General features: G+C 45.3%; 1 protein-coding gene across 1 annotated transcript in view; it reads right to left on the reverse strand.

The window, feature by feature from the left end:
• LOC147703161 (active breakpoint cluster region-related protein-like) overlaps window positions 1-20,255 on the reverse strand; it is a 372,854-nt gene that overhangs the window by 222,881 nt on the left and 129,718 nt on the right. The window contains exons 10-11 of the mRNA XM_086931703.1: window positions 2,717-2,885; window positions 1,510-1,635 (exon numbers count right to left, since the gene is read on the reverse strand). Coding sequence (XP_086787829.1) covers window positions 1,510-1,635; window positions 2,717-2,885 — 295 coding nt within the window. The remainder of the gene's footprint in view (window positions 1-1,509; window positions 1,636-2,716; window positions 2,886-20,255) is intronic.

A 20,255-nucleotide genomic window follows, 5' to 3' on the forward strand; every position in this document is an offset into this window, starting at 1 on the left:
TAACCTGCCTTTTTGAATACATTGTACCTTTTTAATGAAAGCCTGTCTGGCATATTGCCTCACTCAATATGCTGTGTATAAGTTTTGGATGTCGGAACAACTGCATTTATGAACTGTTCTGTTTTACTTAACAGGAAATATTTTACTATTGAAGATTTATATTTTTTATATATTGGACACTGTACTCACCTTGAATTGGATTTTCTATGAGACTTATCCTATCTAGGTATTATGACTATGTTTCATTGACTAGATTACTTTTTTCTATTTCCCCATCTTTACTTCTTTAATATTCTGGGATTCCCTCTTCTTTTTCTTAATCTAAAAGAGTGACACTCGTTCTTCTTTTAATTTGCTCCTACGCTTAACTAACCATGCTGCACTTTCTCTAGTTTATAACATATTCACACTGCTCCTTCTGAATCCCAATTTCTCGTGGCTTTTTGGATTCTTCCCAAATCACTGCGCTCTAAGTAGGCACTATCAGTTTCCCTAAGCACGGATACCGGACCGCTAAGGTGATGAAGCATCACAGGACCACTCTAAACACTTTCGCACACCTGGTGTTCTCTAGGTTCTTTTTGGGGTCAACTGCTGTTAAACCACATTATATTAAACACATTCTCTCTCATTCCTCTTCAACAGCCTTGAGAAAGCCCCGGCGCAAATCGCCAAGAGGGGGCGAAACACGTGTCGGCTGTCTTTGCTGTGTGAATTAAAATAAAGAAACTCTTTCTGCAAACAGAAATGTCTCTGTCCTCCATACTACGAGCCGAAAAAAACGGATATTAATCCTGGCTAATTGAACTATTTCTATGTGGAGACCACACTCACAACTTTCCTAACAAAACATACATTTACTTCCTGCTCCCAATAACACATTATCCCTTATTAAATCGAATAACGTAACCCAATGTTATCCTATGGGAGAGGAGGGCTATGCAATAGTGAAAAACTATTTGAGAGTTTTTCACTACCAGAACATGTAAAACTTAAAGGTACATGCCAAACCTTTTATATACACCGCACCCAGCCCTACAGGCTGTTTAAGACCTACCCTAGGGGTTACATATATGTATTTAAATGCAGGTTTAGGTCTGGCAAAAGTTTAGTTTGCCAGGTTGAAATAGCAGTTTAAAACTTCACACACTGGCTGCAATGGCAGACCTGAGACATGTTGTTTCAAGGGATACTTAAGTGGGTGGCACAATATGTGGTGCCGGCCCCCTGATAACATTTAATTTACAGCCCCTGGGTACCTATAGTACCACTTTACTAGCGACTTCTAAGTAAATTAAATGTGCCAATTGGGTGTAAGCCAATTTTGCCTTGTTTGAAGGAGAGAGCACAAGCACTTAAGCACTGGTTAGCAGTTGTATCATGCGCAGAGTTCAAAAGTCAACAAAACAAATTCAGCAAAACAGGAGGGAGAAGGCAAAATCTTTGAGGGTGACCCCTGCAGAGAAGGCCAAGTCCAACAACCTCCTTCCCAAACTTCACCCTCATTACCTTGCCATTCTTGCTGTGGATATTGAGTGGTATCGTAGGAGCATTCTTAAGCAGCCAGAGCTCATTGTCTATCAACTTCTTCTTAGCTTTTTCTATTGCTCGTGTAAGAGATCCCCGAGTGAGCCTCTGAAAAAGACAACAATAATAAAGATAAGGCTACCTTGTTTTTAAGTACCCATTTCTTTCCCAGTTTTGATTTTTCATGTTGTTGTAAATAAGAGATATTACATTTACCCAAATTAATGGAGCTCGATTCATCAGATCCAGGGAGCTGTAGTTGACCACTTGTGATCTTCTCGTCACAAGCCAACAGCAATCACTTACCTCACCGAGACATATTGCTGATCACCATTCAACCAATAATATACAAAAAGACAAGAGTTTACCACAATTTTCAAGGAAAAACAATTCACAACTAACACTACATGAAGGACCACTCCAACAATGAATACTAGAAATGTGAAAGGACAACTTACCACTAGATGCAAGTTTGACCCAGACAAAATATCAACCAGCATCAACAGCAGAAAATGAATCAGGTCACCAGAATCCCCATAAAATGGACTTAAGCCCATCAACTCTGACCAACCCCACAACAACACCTGACAATGGAGAAAATAAACCTGTCTCAAACAAAACACGAACTGAGTGGATAGAATGCACCAGCAGCATCAGACCTGACAAGAGAGCAATCCATCACCAAGAATAGAGAAGGCGATACCTCACCCTTCACACCAGACATGACATCAGCTACCATCAGCACCAAAGAAGAAAACAAACATCGATACAAAATAAATTAGAAACCCACAATAAACATCAAAAAGGACCACCAAATTTCCACATCAATTCCAGAATAAGAATCAGCATTCCATCAGGACAAAGTTCCCACCAACAAAACAAACGGGGCCAAAGCATAATAATCCTTACATGAAGAATACCACACCACAATATAAGACAAGGAACATAACTACAGCAATCCTTTGGGAGTAGAGATTAGCATGTACTGCCCTCCTTTCAATATCCTCTCACAAGGTTTTGTTCCTTGAGGCTCCCCACAGGCTTACAGCCTCCTCCTAAAGATGCAGGTCCTTCCTCTCCTCCTAGAGTTCATTCTATGATGCCTAAAAAATTAGACATGGTTCAAGTTTGGCACAAACACTAGTGAAGCGGAGATCCTGCGTTGATGGTGAGATCTTTGTGATCTTACCTTCTCCTCCTGCAGCTCGAGCTTTGCCTGATAGATCCTCAGTCGCACATCTTCAAGAAGCTCAAGAGGCTCACTTGGGACTGGCAGCGGCACTTCACTCTCCAGTGGAGACTGCAAGGTCAGGTCAGTGAGCGGCACAAACCACTCCCATTTGTAGCCCTCCAGCTTCCTGAAGAAGGGCAGAAAAAGATCAGTGAGAAGCAAAAAGGGACACACCTGACAATGATGTGTCCATATGACCTAGTCTGGTTACAAATGACTTGCAATAGTAGCTCCCTTTTCCATCTGCCTTTTACAGATTTATATACATTTGACTTGGTTGTTCCCTCCTCCTTAAGACAGGTTTAGTGCCCCTAACATGAACACCATTCCTCCCTTAGCAAGCTGATGGTTTTAAACACACATAAAATTGTTGCCCTTGCCTCATAGGTTCTTAGTGTATTCCAAACAGTTGGGCAAACCTCAACTATGTAAAGCTTGAGTAGTTTATGAGTCAGCTGCTGGGGGTTCCAAAGGCTTCTCTTGGTAAAAAAGCTTGATGTACTTAAAGGTTTATCAGGAGGACACTTTATAAATACAGAGCCATAACAAAAATCGCTGAATATTAATTTGTAACCCAGCAGTGCAAAAATATTAAATGTCTGCAAACACATTTGTAGCCTATGTGTACCTTCAAGTATATTTTTATATAACAAACAAAAAGGAATGATTCATTGCATAAGGAACAACCTTAAAGGATGCTTTAAACATTGGGGTGTGTGGCAGTGCTACTAGTGCACATAAAAATATGACAAGTGAAATGATACACAAGAAATTGTTTATAAAGGCTAATGCCTAGTTAAATTAATAACACTTTGTGTGGCCTAACAATGGTCTTATAATATTGTTGAAAGTTTATGCAGTTGACATTTCACCCTTCTGGATAACCTATAAGGGGTCTTTCTCAGGATCTGGCCAAGAAACACCTCAGCTGCAACCCCTTAAGGGCACAAAAAGCATTTGCGAGTCTAAAGCAGCTGAACTTTTTGAGTGGGACATCAGTAGTAAGCAAAAGCAATAGGAGTATCCTTACCTCCTGAACCAGGATAGACATTATTTGGGATGGAAATGTTACCTTCATGGCAAAAAGCCAAGTACCCCTCGCCATAGTGACCTGACTGCATGTGAAACTGGTAGCCTGACTTTACTTTGGCTCAGATAATATGGTAATCTAGAGTGTGTGCTGAAGCCTACAATTTCCATGATGACTCTGAGATCAAGTGAGCCCCCTGTTTTGACGTCGGACTACTCTCCATGCCCTAGGTTGTTGACATAAAGCAGTGGTAACAAGATCCAGTTTTCTGAATATTATAATACTGAACAGACCTTTTTCATTTGTTCACTTGGAGGGTGGTGCCTATTGGTCCTACCTGTGTAAAGTTCTGCTTATATGTGATACCCAGAACCTTTCGTTTGAGATTCCATTTTCATTTCAAGTGCTTTTGTGTAAGGTGAGGATGTTCACAAGTCTCCATGTTGTGGTGACAAAATGATTGCTTGGGCAAGCGGGATCCATTGTGGATTGTTGCTCGTGTCACATGGGACAAGATAAGGATGGAATGTTGCTGCCCCAGACAGTGGAAGTGTAATGCCTGCATTCTTGAAGCTGAAAGGAGGAGCTCCAGGCTCTCAAGTGTGGGACGATGGATGCAGGACTACCCGTACAAATTCCATGATAATTTTGTAGCACGGCACTGATGATTAGTTTTTCCTATCCACTGCCATCAGGTGGATGGTGGTTGAATAGGGAGGAGTCAGCAGATTCTATTGACAAGACTAAGGAAGTTTCCACGTAGGGTCTTCCCTTTTGTCCTTCCCTGAATGTTACTCCAGGAAGTCTGGTGGCAGTCAGATATACAGTCTTCACACATCATTGTGGTCATAGTTTGGATACTCCTTCTTGCATCCAGCATCATTGCTACCTGCTGTAACAGCCATCACCTTACACAAAGGTGGTGTCTGCACTGCAGACAGAAAATTTTATTTGAAATTGAACCACCCTGCAGCAGTTCCTGGACTTTTGATAGTGGATCATCATCCTCTGTCTGAAAAATCAGTTTAAAGGTGAAACCCAATCCATCTAACTTTGTTCCAGTTCCAGGTTCTTCTTGAACAAGTAAGGCAGTGCTACACATAGTACTTTAAGAGCTACTGCTTGACAGACCTGCCAGACTTTCTCTCAGGGTGACAGGATATCACCAGGTGGAGAGCTTTGTGTCTGCGTAGCACTTAGAGGTCTGTCTACCTACTCAGGGATGGAAAGAGTGTGCCTGGCCCTGCAGGATGAGAGAATGATTAGGAGGAGAAACTCAGCGGTATTCCCAGAGTGTGGAGCACCCATAAGATAAAACACAGACCAGAGATGTGAGGAGTCAACCGGCCTCCCTCCTCCATGGTTTATTTAGTGAGCTACCTGAAGAATCAACATCCAGATCCTTCAGGCGACTGAAGGCCTTCTTAAATCCCTGCGACATGACCAGGGTGACCTGTTCTTTCACTGCCTCAAGAAGCTGTGAGTCCCCACCACATTGAAGAATTGAAGGACCCCCCCACCACCAACAGGCCTGGAGGCTGCAACTGCTGAAGGCAAATGACTGCTGCCGAAGCCTGCCGTGCTGTTCGTCTTCAAGGCGAGATAGGAAAGGCAGGACTATTGCCTGTGATCCCATGCTCACTGGCTGAGGCATCAACAGTGTAACCACGAAAGATGCACCAGCAGTTCCCATGCCGGACTACATCCCCGAGGGCAGGTAACACAAGGCCTGTAATGAAAGACTGAGAAACTGTATCTTGAATACTAAATCCATATGTTCCAGGTAATAATGATTGCCTGTTTGAACTATTTTATTCCAAATATGAAGCGAACTGACGTAGGAGTTAGCAAACCTAGTATTTTCTTACACAAGGCTAATAGTGAATTCAGACCCACGTCTGCTTCCTTCCCACAGTCTGTGTTGGAAGCCTGTAGTTGATGGGGTACCAGTAACCATTGCGATAAAATGGCATTGTTGATGTGGGAGCTGTAGATGGATCACTGACAGAATATCGACAGTCAAAATATCGACTTGCCAAAATATCGAGGTAAAAATATAGAATGCCAGAATATCGACTTCCTATCTACAAACAGGTAAGTACAAAAATATTGACTCCAAAATATCTATAGGAAAAAATATAGACAGTCAAAATATCGATTTTTTTAAATATCTTAAAAGTAATTTAAAAGTAATATAATAATAAATATAATTAATTTAAACATACTTAAATAAACTTAAAATTAATAAATAAGGAATGTAACTTAAAAAATATATATATATTATTTTAAAACAAATATATATATAGATATATATATATATATATATATATATATATATATATATATATATACACACACATATTATTAACAAAACATATACAATAGTTTTTCCGTAGGATAGCGAGAGGGTTAAATTTACTATTCACACTCCAGAGAGTGCAACAGTAGGGAAAGCGTTGGATAGCGTAAGGTTAAAAATTACTATTCCCACTCCAGTGAGCGCAACAGTAGGGAAAGCGTTGGATAGCATAGGGGTAAAAATTACTATTCCCACTCCAGTGAGTGCAACAGTAGGGAAAGCGTTGGATAGCGTAGGGATAAAAATTACTATTCCAACTCCAGAGAGTGCAACAGTAGGGCAAGCGTTGGATAGTGAGAGGGTAAAAATTACTATTACCACTCCAGAGAGAGCAACAGTAGGGAAAGCGTTGGATAGCGTAGGGGTAAAAATTACTATTCCCACTCCAGAGAGCGCAACAGTAGAGAAAGCATTGGAAAGCGTAGGGGTAAAAATAACTATTCCCACTCCAGAGAGTGCAACAGTAGGGAAAGTATTGGATAGCGTAGGAGTAAAAATTACTATTCCCACTCCAGTGAGTGCAACAGTAGGGAAAGCGTTGGATAGCGTAGGGATAAAAATTATTATTCCTACTCCAGAGAGTGCAACAGTAGGGAAAGTGTTGGATAGCGTAGGGGTAAAAATTACTATTCCAACTCCAGAGAGTGCATCAGTAGGGAAAGCATTGGATAGCGTAGGGGTAAAAATTACTATTCCCACTCCAGTGAGTGCCACAGTAGGGAAAGTATTGGATAGCGTAGGGATAGAAATTACTATTCCCACTCCAGTGAGTGCAACAGTAGGGAAAGCGTTGGATAGCGTAGAGGTAAAAATTTCTATTCCTACTCCAGAGAGTGCAACAGTAGGGAAAGCGTTGGATAGCGTAGGGGTAAAAATTACTATTCCAACTCCACAGAGTGCAACAGTAGGGAAAGCGTTGGATAGCGTAGGGGTAAAAATTACTATTCCGACTCCAGTGAGTGCAACAGTAGGGAAAGCGTTGGATAGCGTAGGTGTAAAAATTACTATTCCTACTCCAGAGAGTGCAACAGTAGGGAAAGCGTTGGATAGCGTAGGGGTAAAAATTACTATTCCCACTCCAGTGAGTGCAACAGTAGGGAAAGCGTTGGATAGCGTAGGGGTAAAAATTACTATTCCCACTCCAGTGAGTGCAATAGTAGGGAAAGTAAATACTTCATATATAAATATAAATAACATAAATATTAATACCAATTACAAAATAATTAAAATATTTTACAATTTTATAAAATATAATAATTAGTCAATTAAAATTACAAATAAAAATTAACTAATAATAAAAATTACCTACTAATACTAATTATTTACCAATTACCAATAAATTAATTTACAATATAAAAATAAATAAAAATTAGACACAACATTTTAAAAAAAAATATATTTACTTACGATTAAATTACTTCCCAAGCTATTCCCCTATAAACACACAACCCACTACAGAAAATAATGTAATAAAAGTAACATATTTATCAATAAATCAATTAAAATAAATTACAAATTATATTTTAATTAATTACCAATAATAATTATTTAACAATTAATTCTAAATAGATAATAAATAAAATAACATAATTAATTAATTATAATTAAATTACTTCCCACCCTATTCCCCTATAAACCCACGACCCGCTACAGAAAATAAATTACTAAAATTAACATATTTTTCAATTAATCAATTAAAATTAATTACCAATTATAGTTTAATTAATCACCAATTAATAATTAATTACCAAATAATTCTAAATAAATACCAATGAATAAAACAACATATTTAATTAATTATAATTAAAATACTTCCCACCCTATTACCCTATAAACCCACAACCCGCTACAGAAAATAAATTACTAAAATTAACATATTCATCAATTAATCAATTAAAATTAATTACCAACTATATTTTAATTAATTACCAATTAATAATTAATTAAAAGTTAATTCTGAATAAATACCAATAAATAAAATAACATATTTAATTAATTATAATTAAATTACTTCCCACCCTATTGCCCTATAAACCCACAACCCGCTATAGAATTATATTACACAAAAATTTTAAATTAATATTAACTTACCTTAAATTCGATATTTTTGTTGTCTATATTATGTCTAGTCGATATTATGTCCATTCTATATTTTTGATTCAATATTATGTCCATTCTATTCGATATTAAAATTTTCTAGTCGATATTTTGGTAGTCTATATTATGTCTAGTCGATATTATGTCCATTCTATATTTTTTACTCGATATTATGTCTAGTCGATAAAAAAACTCGATATTTTGACTCTATACCCTGTAGATATTGTCTAGAGACCCAGAGTGTATTCAGAAAAGCCTTGTACCTGAGCCTCCATTACTGTGTGTAATATCTCCTTTTGCAGTGAAAGTAAATGCATCTCTCTTACTAAGACAAGCAGTGAGTTGGACAACACATAATTGTGTTTCTCATTTGACTGTTTGAGTGCTTAATCTCCACCCCGACACTACCTGCCTGGGATACCGTTGGCTGCTCGACCTCTTTACCCTGAGAATCAAGTGTAGAACGTGTGCACTTGAACCACTTTGCAAAGCCACAGTAGTAAGAATCCAAGGATACAGGAGACCAGCAATCCCAACCACCACAGTCAAGGTCCGGCAGCCCCTGCCTGTCCCGTTGCCCCTCAAAAGGGTTCTGATAAAAATTCAGTCAGCAGCTAAAAAATAGAAAAGTATAGAACTAAGAAATAGATGATTTCTGGTCCTGCTGTGACAGTCCGTTTGCCATGGGTCAAGCGGCAAAACAAAGGAACTCAAACGGAACTCAAGAGTGGTATTTGGCTTACCTGCAAAAAATATGGCACGGAATTCTAAAATCACAAGCTTTGGCGTTTTCAGAAAAAATTAGATCAAAGGTCCAAAGCAAAGTATTTAGTAAACATGATAAAACTGGGTGACCATGCACTGCTACTATTCTTAACTCCCCCTATACTTGTCTCCTAGGACATTGGTAGAATGTATGTGAAGAACGAAGGTGTGCATTGGCTGCCGTCAGCGGCATTTTTCGTGCTTTCCTCTAACAGCATACAAAGGATGTCAGCTTCGAGAACCTCAGAATAGTCAGTTAAATCAGTTCCACTGTTAGTAGCCACTTTCCTTTGTGCCTCCACTTAACAGATAAGTACCTTTTTGGTCTGGCCTAGAAACAGCCTAATCTGTCTTGCGATCCCCATTAAATCAAAAAACATAATAAAGAATACATACATATGTGCATACGTGAAAGAGCTTTGGGTCGTCCCTCATCAACCATTGGTCCGTTCAACTGTCATTCACATTATGCTTTCTCCAATAACAGCATACAGCATGGAGAAATGGATCAGGCCACTTCAGCTATTTGCTTTCTTGCACTGTGAGTGACAACATTTCACCTGAAAACATGTGCACATCCACCTAAAAAGAAGTGCACTTCAATGGCTAGGTGACTGAGAGGAGGTAAAATATAAACGTCAATTTAAGAGTTTACTTTGCCTAAGCTTTCGTCTACTCATTCTTTTTTTTTTAAACTCTTTATTCGTGACTGTTTCAGGATGACATACATTTCTGTTCAGTTGCTCATCATATCACACATCAGTCTTTTCCATTTTCTTAACCATTAATTGTTGGGAGTATAACATTTCAGTTATGAGTTACTTGTCATTACATTCCCGGGATGCATCCCATTTATGTGTTGCAAACACCATAATCATGGCTTTAATTAGTGACAAACCCCAACTGTCCCTCCCTCCCCGCCCGCCCACCCCCTGTCTCCTGGTTGGTCTCTCTCAAACACTCTATATCCCGGGCCAAGGTGGCTCTGTCTATCTGGAATTTGTTAAAGGTCCTAGGTCTGGTCTAACCCCTGTGAGTTGCCCTAGTGCCCATGAGCCTCAGCCCCCTCCTACTACCTGTGTAGGTTCATCCCACCGGGTCTCCTGGACTGTCCAGGTCTGTCTCTTCCAGTTCTATCATCATTAAGTCCCATTCCTGTGCTCTGGGGTATTTGCGAAGGCCCTTGCTCTCCTCCTCCCGCAGAGCTGCAGATTCTGCTTTACTCCATTTCAGCAAGTCCCTGCGCCACATTGCTACTTGCGGGGCCCTGGGCGACTTCCATCTCATAGTGAGCACCCTGATCGCCAACACTAGTGCCAGGTCCGTAAATTTCAGTTGTGCCTTGCATGTTTTGGGCTGTTTCCTGTTCCCCAGTAGGCAGGGTAATGCTCCCTCCGGGATCTGGAGTGTTGTTATGGAGTGCAGCGTGTGTTTGATCGTCCCCCAGTAAGTATGTAATTTTGGGCATGTCCATAGCATGTGAAGAATATGTGCCTCGTCTTGTTGACATCTCGGGCAGCAGTGTGCAGCGGTAGGGAACATCCTGTGTAGTCTTTGGGGCGTAAGGTAAGCTCTATGGAGAATCATGGCCTGTATGAACTAGAATTTAACATTCCTAGATACCCTTCTATGATGACCTAGAATTATCTTCCACTCTCCGTCCGTTATGTTTTCACCCGAGTCTACAGTCCAGGTCTCCCTGAGTGTGGCGATCGGCGATGCCACATGTTCTCTGATACCAACATACAGCCATTTCACTAGGTGTCCCCCTGTGCCCATATAATGCATGAGGTGTACTAACTCATGTTGAGCTGGTTTCGTACGTTGTGGGGCCCAGGTCCGTCGCACGTAGTGTGTTACCGAGGAGTGTAGGAGGTATAAGCGTGAAGGGGCTCCCGTGACCTGCACAAACGAGGCATGGTCCAGTATGGTGTCGTCGCCGAACAGGTCTCCCACCCTGTCCACCCCGGCCTCCATCCAGGGGCGTAGTCTGCGCTGTGTTAGAGTCCCCTGTGGTGTCGGGAGCCCCAGTAGAGCTATACTATCCGCATATGGAGAGGTCCCCGCCGTGTATGACAGTGTTTTCTTCCAGCAGGTCAGGGCCACATGCAGGAGGGGGTGGCAGTCTCTGGGGATCCTAGCGTTGGGCAAGAGGAGAGAGTGTAGGTCTCCACGTGCTAATTTGTCCGTCGTGTAAGCGATCTCATGCAAGTCTCTGCCCGCCACCCATCGGGTCAACCATTGGAGCTGGCTGGCATAGTAGTAGCCTCGCAGGTCTGGTACGCCCAGGCCACCCCATCTGGTGTTCAGTTGTAGTTTTTTAAGGCTGATTCGTCTTCTCCCCGAACCCCATATGAGGTTGACCAGCAATGTATTTAGTGTGGTGAAAATCTGTCGCGGGAGCAGGACCGGCAGGTTTACAAAGTAATATAATATGCGGGGGTGCAGGACCATCTTCGAGACCGCCACTCTTCCCATTACCGATAGGGGTAGGGACGTCCAGAAACCTATGCTACCCCGCAGGCCAGTAATGGCCTTATGGATATTACCGTCAATTTGAGCCTCCGGGTCCCGGTAGACCTGTATCCCGAGATATTTAATCGTGGTTGGTGCCACTTGAATTTCATAGGCCCCGAACTGTATGTGGGGGGCTGTTGGCCCTCTCGGAAAAAGAAACCCAGGGACTTTCCCGGGTTTATAGCGAGTCCAGATATGGTCTCAAAGTGTCTGAAAACAGTCGCCAGGGGCGAGCGGTCCCCTTGCAGGTTCCGGAGAAATACCAAGATGTCGTCAGCATATATTGAGACCATGTGGTCGGTGCCTTCCACTGGTATGCCTTCCTCCGCAGCTCTATTGCGAAGCGCAATAGCCAGGGGTTCCAGCGTCAGCACAAACAGCAGTGGCGACAGTGGGCAGCCCTGCCGTGTACCACTATGGACCTCATAACTGTCAGATGTGTGTCGTCCCGTGCGTGCCCTAGCCGTTGGGCCTGTGTACAATAAGCGGATCCATTTTATGAGGGCCTCTGGGAAACCAAAGCGATGCAGGACTTCGAACATGAAGTCCCACGTCAGGGAATCGAAAGCCTGATGGAGGTCTAGGGCTATGCAGCCAGCGTGTGGTAAGTTGTGAGGTGTAGTTGTCATGAGGGCGTGGAGTCGCCTCGAATTCTGGGAGGTACTCCTCCCTGGGAGGAAGCCACATTGATCAGTATGGATCAGGCCAGGGAGGGGGTGCTGGATCCGCATGGCAATAGCCTTACTAAGGATCTTATACTCCGTGGAGAGCATGGATAGGGGCCTGTAGTTACCCACATCTTGAGCGTCCCTGCCGGGTTTCGGGATAGAAATCACCAAGGCTTGCATGGTGGTAGTCGGGAGATGGCCAACCTCGTAAGCGGTGTTGTATATTTTCTCCAGGACGGGGGCCAGCAAATCAGAGTAGGTTTGATAAAATTCCCCTGGCAGGCCATCCATGCCCGGGGTCTTGCCCCGGTTAAGTGTATGGATTGCTACCTTTATTTCATGTTGTGTTATAGGCCCGGCTATGGCCGCCTGGATTCCCGGGGTCAGCACTGGGAGCGTTAGTTCATCTAGGAATCCCGTCATGTCCTCCCTGGTCCCTACAGAGGGGGGGGGGGCGTAGAGGTTCTCCAAGTGAGTCTTAAATACTGTGTTAATCCCCATTTGAGTGTGCATCTGTGCACCCACTGCGTTCCTAATCGTCGTTATTGTAGGGCACTCAGGGGCATCTCGGACCAGCCGAGCAAGCAGAGCGCCGGATCTGTCCGCCTCCGCCTGTTGTCTTTTCAGATAGGCCCCATAGTCCATTACTCTCAGGGTTTCTAGCAATTCTGCGTGGTCAATATTACACTGCTGTAGCTCAGCTGTTCGGCCAGGGTCCTGTCCCACTGCATTTTCTAGGTCGCGCAAGCGCTGTTCCACCTTGCATAGCTTACCGTGGATCTCCTGTCTGGCGCCCACCTGTCGGCCTATAGCAGCCCCCCGTATTACAGCTTTCATTGCGTCCCACACCACTAGGTTCGAGGATGCAGAGTCCCAATTTGTATTGAAGTAACCAGTTAAGGTGTCAGCTATATGTGATCGAAACGGGCCATCCTCGAGCAGCGCGGGGTTAAGCCTCCAGGTAGGAACTGGTGAGGGTACCCTACCCCAGTGTAGGTCAATCGCCAGCGGCCGGTGGTCTGAGAACGTTTTAGCAAGGTAAGTCGCTGTGGCGCACCTAGTCACTACAGAGTTAGAGCACACAAACCTATCTAATCTGGTATGTAGTTTGTGTACAGGGGAGTAGCATGAGTATTCTTTGTGTGTCGGGTGCAGTGTGCGCCAGATGTCCGCCAGCCTCCAACCCTGAAGCCACGTCCCAAATGATTCTGACAGTTTATGTATTCCCGCCGCCTGGAGGGGGGGGTGTGATCTGTCGAGGGTCACATCTAAGATCATGTTCCAGTCACCTCCCAAGATCCAGGGGACGTCCACCCAATCCGCTAACGCCCGGCCCACTGCAGCAAGGACCCTATCCTGGTCAAAATTCGGGGCATAGATGCTGCCCAGCACTACCACCTCCCCGTCCAAGGAGCCCCTCACCAATACATAGCGCCCCTGATCGTCAGTCTACCTTTCCAGTTCCACAAATGGAGTACCATGGCGCACCCATATCGTGGCCCCTCTTGAGAAGGCAGAGTATGTTGTAGAGAATACAGTACCCCTCCATTTCTTTCTTAGTAGGAGTGCCTCGGAGTGTGTCATGTGTGACTCCTGTAGGAACACTATATGCGCCTGTTGCCGTAGCAAGAAAGCGTGTACTCTGTGTCTCTTCTGCACTGCTCCCAACCCTCTCACATTCCAGGTGACCAGCCTATACTTTCCTTGTATGTCAGCCATAGCCCCGTGTTGGTGTCACAAGGAGTGTTCCCATATGTCCTATTGAGTGATTCCTCCGTGTCAACCAGGAGACAGTACCCTCCCTATCCCAAACCCCAACTGTGGAGGTGCAGCCTCTAAACCCTGCTGTGCAGAACCATAAACTTTGGAACGTAAGCAAACAAGTAACAGTGCATACGCTAGTGGGGGGTCGGCCAAGCACCTGCCGTGTCCATAGTGCCATGCTCGGTCATGTCGCCGGCTCAACGGCGCCGCCGGGAGAGTTCTTTCGGAATTATTCAGTATATGTAGCCACGTCTCGTGGAGGGGGGGGAAGCAAAGGGTCAGGGGAGGGGAGGGGGGAGCAAGGGTGGTCTCATACTGGCCTAACCAGCCAGTTGCAGCTATGTGCCGTAGGAGCACAGGAGGCGTAGGAATCGCATCTCACGATCCCCGCATCTGAGTCTCTCTCCCCATCCAAGGTCAGGCCGTACAGTGCTCGCCAGCAAATAAAGGGCCACATACATACTCTGAGCAAGCATATTTCCCCTCCTCCCTTATCCCCGCCGCCCCCCTAGTTCATACGGAAAAGGATATCGTGTTGTACTCAAGTCTCAGGTCTGGTTCATAGGAGGTATCACTCTTGGGCATTGTCTATAAGTTCATCCGCGGCTCTAGGCGTCACCGTCGGAAATAGGACCATACTGCTATCCGAGTCCGAGTGTACAGTGCTATCCTCAGTGTCCGTGTTGATTGTCGCACGGTCGTCTCTGAAGGAGCCCACCGCTGCCACTGCATCAACCTGTCCCTGCTTTTGTTGGTGGGCGGTCGGTTTGCGCTGCTTCGGATGAGTGCGTCGGGCACCGTTCTCGGTCTCCCCTTGAGTCGAGCTTTCTTTGGACCCGTTGTCTGTGGAGTCCTGCGTCAGGTCCATTCGCTCCTCAATGTCCATCACTTCCATCCATTCCTCCACGTCTGTGGGGCTTTCAAAAAAGTGAGTCTTCTTGTCGTGGATCACCTTCAGGCGTGCAGGGAACAATAAGGCGTAGCGTAGTCTAGCCTTTTGGAGCCTCTGTTTCACTTCATAGTATGAGGACCGTTGTTTTTGCACTTGAGTGGTATAGTCCGGGTACAGTGAAATTCGTTTATTCTCCCACGGTATGACCGATTTGATTCTGGCCTGATTTAGCAGCATGTCTCTATCCCGGTAATTTAGGATCCGGACAATAAGCGGCCGTGGTGTCTGTCCCGGTTTTGGTTGGCCAGTTGGGATTCTGTGAGCCCTCTCTACACAGAAGAACGGTGACAGACCCTCAGAGGCAACGTTATCTCGGAACCACTGTTCCATGAACTCTGCCGGCCGGGACCCCTCGCTTCTTTCCGGCAGGCCAATAACGCGAATGTTATTGCGTCGATTGCGCCCTTCTGCATCCTCCACACGTTCCAGCAGGGTTTTGACTTGACGTTGGATCACTTGGATGGAGTCCGTGTGTTCCGCCACTGTCGGGGCGAGTTCAGTTATTGACAGACCTTGATCCTTAACTTTATCTGCCAATTTCTCATGATCCGCCTTGCTGGCTCTCTGATATGGTGGAGGTCAATGTCAGCGGTGCAGAGCCCCCGGGGTCCGTATCCTGGCAGGTCCCATGCCCGGTCCCTCCTTGCCCTCCGTGTTCTTCGCGCCTTTACGCAGCATAGTGGACGTCAGGTGCCCGGTTGGCGGCAGGTGTGCGGTTCAGGGCGAGTATCGGCCGTCTGGTGTGCGTCTTATGTCCCAGTTGTTTCCCCGCTGGCCTCTCCTGGCGCTCCCACCTTGGGGAAGCTGTTGGTAATTTCCGCGACTCCGCGGGGGGGAGGGGCCGCTTTCCACCTCACCCAGCGTATAGGGGCGCCGAGGGCTTCCACTGGGCCTACCACCCTGAGGGGCTATGTCTCTCTCCTCACCAGGCTATCTGCAGCGGTCCAAGAACGGCAGTAGGAGCAACTGGGCGCCGCCCCGCCTGGGCTCCCAGCTATGTATGGGCAAAATGCAGTTACAAAAGGATTGGGTTGTAGCGCATTAATAGTGGCGCTTTGGGGGTGTTAACTGTGCTGCTGCCTGCTTCTCCGGCGCCTCAGTCCTCAGTCCACCGCGTGGGGATAGTCCCTTCACCAGCGTAGCTCAGCCTCGTCCTAGCCAGGCCTCCAGGGCGCCCTAGCCAGGTCCGGTCCCTAGTCCAGGGGTCCCTGCCTGTCTCAATCCGCCCTCTCTGGAAGCAGGGCAGCAACGGCACTCGACACCCCGGCTCGCCGCCCAGTGCAGGGCCTCAGGGGTCCGCCCCGCACTCTCCCGGGGCTCCTCACCTTCAATTCCACACGGGCAGGCAGCAGGCCAGGCGGGGGGCTCCCAGCAGGTAGGCACTGCCGGCGGCGGGAGTGTTCGGCCCTCGGCGCCTATGTCTCGGCGCCCTAGCCTGCAGCGCAGGTCCGCCCGCAGTCTCCGTTCCTCTTCCCGGCGCCCGGGTACACAAGGCGCCGTCCTCGCCCCTCAGCAGCCGCAGGGTCAGGATCACAGGTGCAGGTGTCCGCCCCCCGGGTTCGGAGGCTCCGGTGTACTGTCGCCTCACCGTCCTCGTTCTCCGGGCACCCCTGTCACTCGAGTCCCCGGTCTGCAGCGTGACACTAGGCCCCGCCGTCAGCCACGGCGTAATTCCGGAACCCCCGTCGTCAGAGCTTCAGGGTTTTCAGCAGAGCAGTCGGGGGATAAGCACCTCCGAGAACAACCTTTTTCTGGCGGAGACGACCCCTCGGCGTAGGCTGGAGGATCTTTCATCTCCCAGCGGCACCGGAGCACTAGCAAGCTCCGTCCGCCATGTTGGCCTGCTAGCCACGCCCCCCCATCTACTCATTCTTTATATGTGTTTTAACCGTGGGCCTAATTTAATACTTAAGTTACTCTGTTGTCCTGGCGAGGACCTGATGACCAAAGTTCGGGCTGGCGGACATTTCAAGCATTGACATAAAACTGTGCTATACGGCTCCATCAAACATGACAAAGCAGTGTAGCAAAGTCCCAATTTTTTTTTCGAAAACAAAATCCCAATGCAGGATTTTGTTCTTGAAAATGAAATAAAAATGTCCCCTCGCCGTGGGAGTCATGGAGGAATTTTGCAGTTTTCACTGCCCCTTACTGCCAGGCTTTTCCTGACAGTGAAAACTGACTTGTATGTCTGCCCATCAAAATTAGGTCGGGTCATCAGATGGGTACAACATCAATGGAGCTGGGCTAGTCTCCACCATCGTTACACCAAAGGTTCACTCGTATTTAAATGGGACGGGCAGACCATTATATTGGAGGAAAAGGCCATCGGAAGCCGGTTGGTTTCACTTTCGACCGCCGTCATTGTAATACAGCGGGCAAAAGTGAAACCGATGTTGGTCGGAAAGCCTACGACCTGTGCCATAGTGTCTTAGTTGATGTCAGAGGTACCCAGCAAAGAGGAACCGTGTGTCCTCCATGTAATATGGGCCATGTTGGTTTAAGTTTTCTTTCTGTCCTATGGAGCTGGCTGGTTAGACCAGACATTTTCTCAGAGGGGATAACAGATAGGAGCCCAAGAATTGCCTTTGAGTACATTTAGGCGGCAATCTCCAATGAGGGAAGATTTTTTATGGGGATTTCTCCTCAGGTCTGCATTCTGCTCTGGATACTGAAATCTTGGAAGGTTAGAATTACCCAGATACAGTTCCCCGCCATTAGACATCCATGGAACTTTTGCATTGAAGTCTGCCATCCACTCCAGTAACACACACCGCAACAGGATTCATCAGTATACACCTGGTGATTTTTGCTTCCATGAGCAAGAGGATGCACAGCACCATTGCCATGCAGGTGGTGGTTCAACAAATCCCTCAGCTGCATACACTGCACAACCACTTCCAGGAACAGGTCATAACTGGCTAGGTTGAACTACAATTTCAAAATGGGCTTTATCACCCTTGGTAGCTGGCTGAAAGCAGGAGGGCAGCCATCTTTAGGACAAGCACTTAGCTCAATCGAGTCTTCCTGGTCAATGGGGCGCACACATGCCAGGATGCATCATCTATCTGTTTCAAGACCATGGCTCCCTGGTTGCTGGCGAGATGCGCCAAATTTGTCAAAACTCTGACACATCAGCCTATTGTAATGGCTTTTTATTTTTTTATATATTTGTAATTTTAACGGCTATAACTGCATATTGGTTACCTGCAAACTGCACTTTGACCATTTTAGCTATCTATTGGATTTTAGCAAACAGCAAGGCTTTTATTAGTTATTGTAATTGCACATTGGCGATTTGCACACAGCACTTTGAATATTTGATCCTTTTAATTGCCCTATGTTTCCATGTCCATTATGGAACGGTTATGGATCGGATTCTCCTCCATCCATATCAAAGTTTATACTTTTTTGGACATGATGCTTTAGTTCAGAGGTCCCTGGCCCAATACATGTCAGAGTTGTGACCGAAATTAGATGCATTCAAGTGATATTGTAAGGTGATCCGGATATGCCAATGCATCCCTTGTTTGATAAATTGTAGTCTAAGGCGTGATTACAAGTAGACCGGATGGCGTGATGAGGTCAGACAACTATCGCACCTGGTAAATATGGATAACCGTGTGTGTGGAATTTAGTGCATCTGATTCAGAGTTTTTGCCATAAAAATTAGGAATTACACGTCGAGTAGTAGCTTTCCACAAGAAATTCCTCATATCTCTGAATTTACCATGCTTTTTTCACCCAGTAAATTGGGGTAGGCTAGAACTGCCAAAAACGTATCTTGGTAAAATTGCGCAGGTGTGGTAATTATCATACATAATTCAGATTACTGACATAGAGACCTAGAGACATTTGCACAGGGATTGGAATTTAGCCCTCAACTTTAATCACCGCTTAAACAGCAGAATCATTATGGTATTACCTATTGTTCTGCCTCAAACAGCCGCGGCCTGTGCAGGTAAGAGCGGCGGGTGGGGTTGATTTCGATGGACGATGATCAGGTGGGGTTGATTTCGATGGACGATGATCAGGGAAAATTAATTAAATAATGAATTTTGCCTCATCATGGTCTGTTGAAATCCAGCGCCACTGCTCTTACCTGCACGGGCCACAGCTGGCCTCAAAGCTAGATGCTCAGACATCCTAATCACTAGGGGCATTTATAAAGCATACCATCCTCATAGTTGGTGAATGTACACCCACCCCTTTACTCCTAGGATAGATCATTCCCAAGATATCTTTATACCACACACACACAGACAGACAGAAAGACACACTTACACACACATATATTCAGCACTCCCTATAATAACGCTGAATCGAGGAACAAGATCCCACCCAAGCGATCACTGAGATACCTAAAACACTGCGCATGCACACTCTATTGATTAAACCCCACTAAACCATACTCAAAGTGACAGACAAACATCTTTAATGGGGTAATGCACAGTTGGCGAGTATGACAACAGCTCAGGCGGGCAACCAACTCCTGTTGAATTTCAGCTACTCTCTTCTTTCAAAAAACACATAAGAGAATATTTTTAAGTGAATTTCCACTAGCTGCCCTAAACAGGCAATCAGAGAGGCAACTGCAAAAAATCACCTACCACCCATTACCAATAACAAAACACTATCAGATGCAGATGCCTTGTAGGGAAGCACTAACTTCCATCAGGAGAATATATCTTGACACCTGCATCTGCATCAACACTGTATCAACAGGTATGCTATACTTGATGTATGCTCTAATCCCACTGTTTTACTTGTGTAATTGAAATTTGCTGAATAAAATCTGTTTACAAAAAAAAAAATCAACAGGTATGCTATCAAACTGAAACGGTGGAGGCTCCAGCGCCAAGACCCTGGAACTACTCCAAATTGGTGGAAAATAGAAGCTATCCAACTGTCAATAACACCACCAACCTTTCACCTACGGTTACTCACTGTTGGTGAATACACAACCATCCTGTAATCTTCAGCTAAAATCAACCAAATAGAGATCACAAGACCCCGCCATCGCTGCCATTCAGAATTCAATTCCGTCAAAATAACATTTTCTTTAACACCTCCTCTGCTAATGCCTGGTAGAAGTACATCCATCCATCCATGGAGAACCGGAAAATGCAAAAACTAACCTTCTCTTCTGCACAGCAGAGAGGGGCATATTATCAAGAATGGCAATACAGATTATCGCCATTATAGCAGCAGAGAACCGCCGCTAAAATAGCGATAATGGGTTTGATAATATGCCCTTGAGAGTTCCAATAGAAGTCCATGTTCTGGTGTGAACCTGGGCTTCTATTGGAATGCTCCAAGGCATATTATCAAGCCCCTTATCGCCG

The sequence above is a fragment of the Lissotriton vulgaris genome, chromosome 7 (assembly GCF_964263255.1).
Source record: "Lissotriton vulgaris chromosome 7, aLisVul1.2, whole genome shotgun sequence".
Classification (NCBI taxonomy): Eukaryota; Metazoa; Chordata; class Amphibia; order Caudata; family Salamandridae; genus Lissotriton; species Lissotriton vulgaris.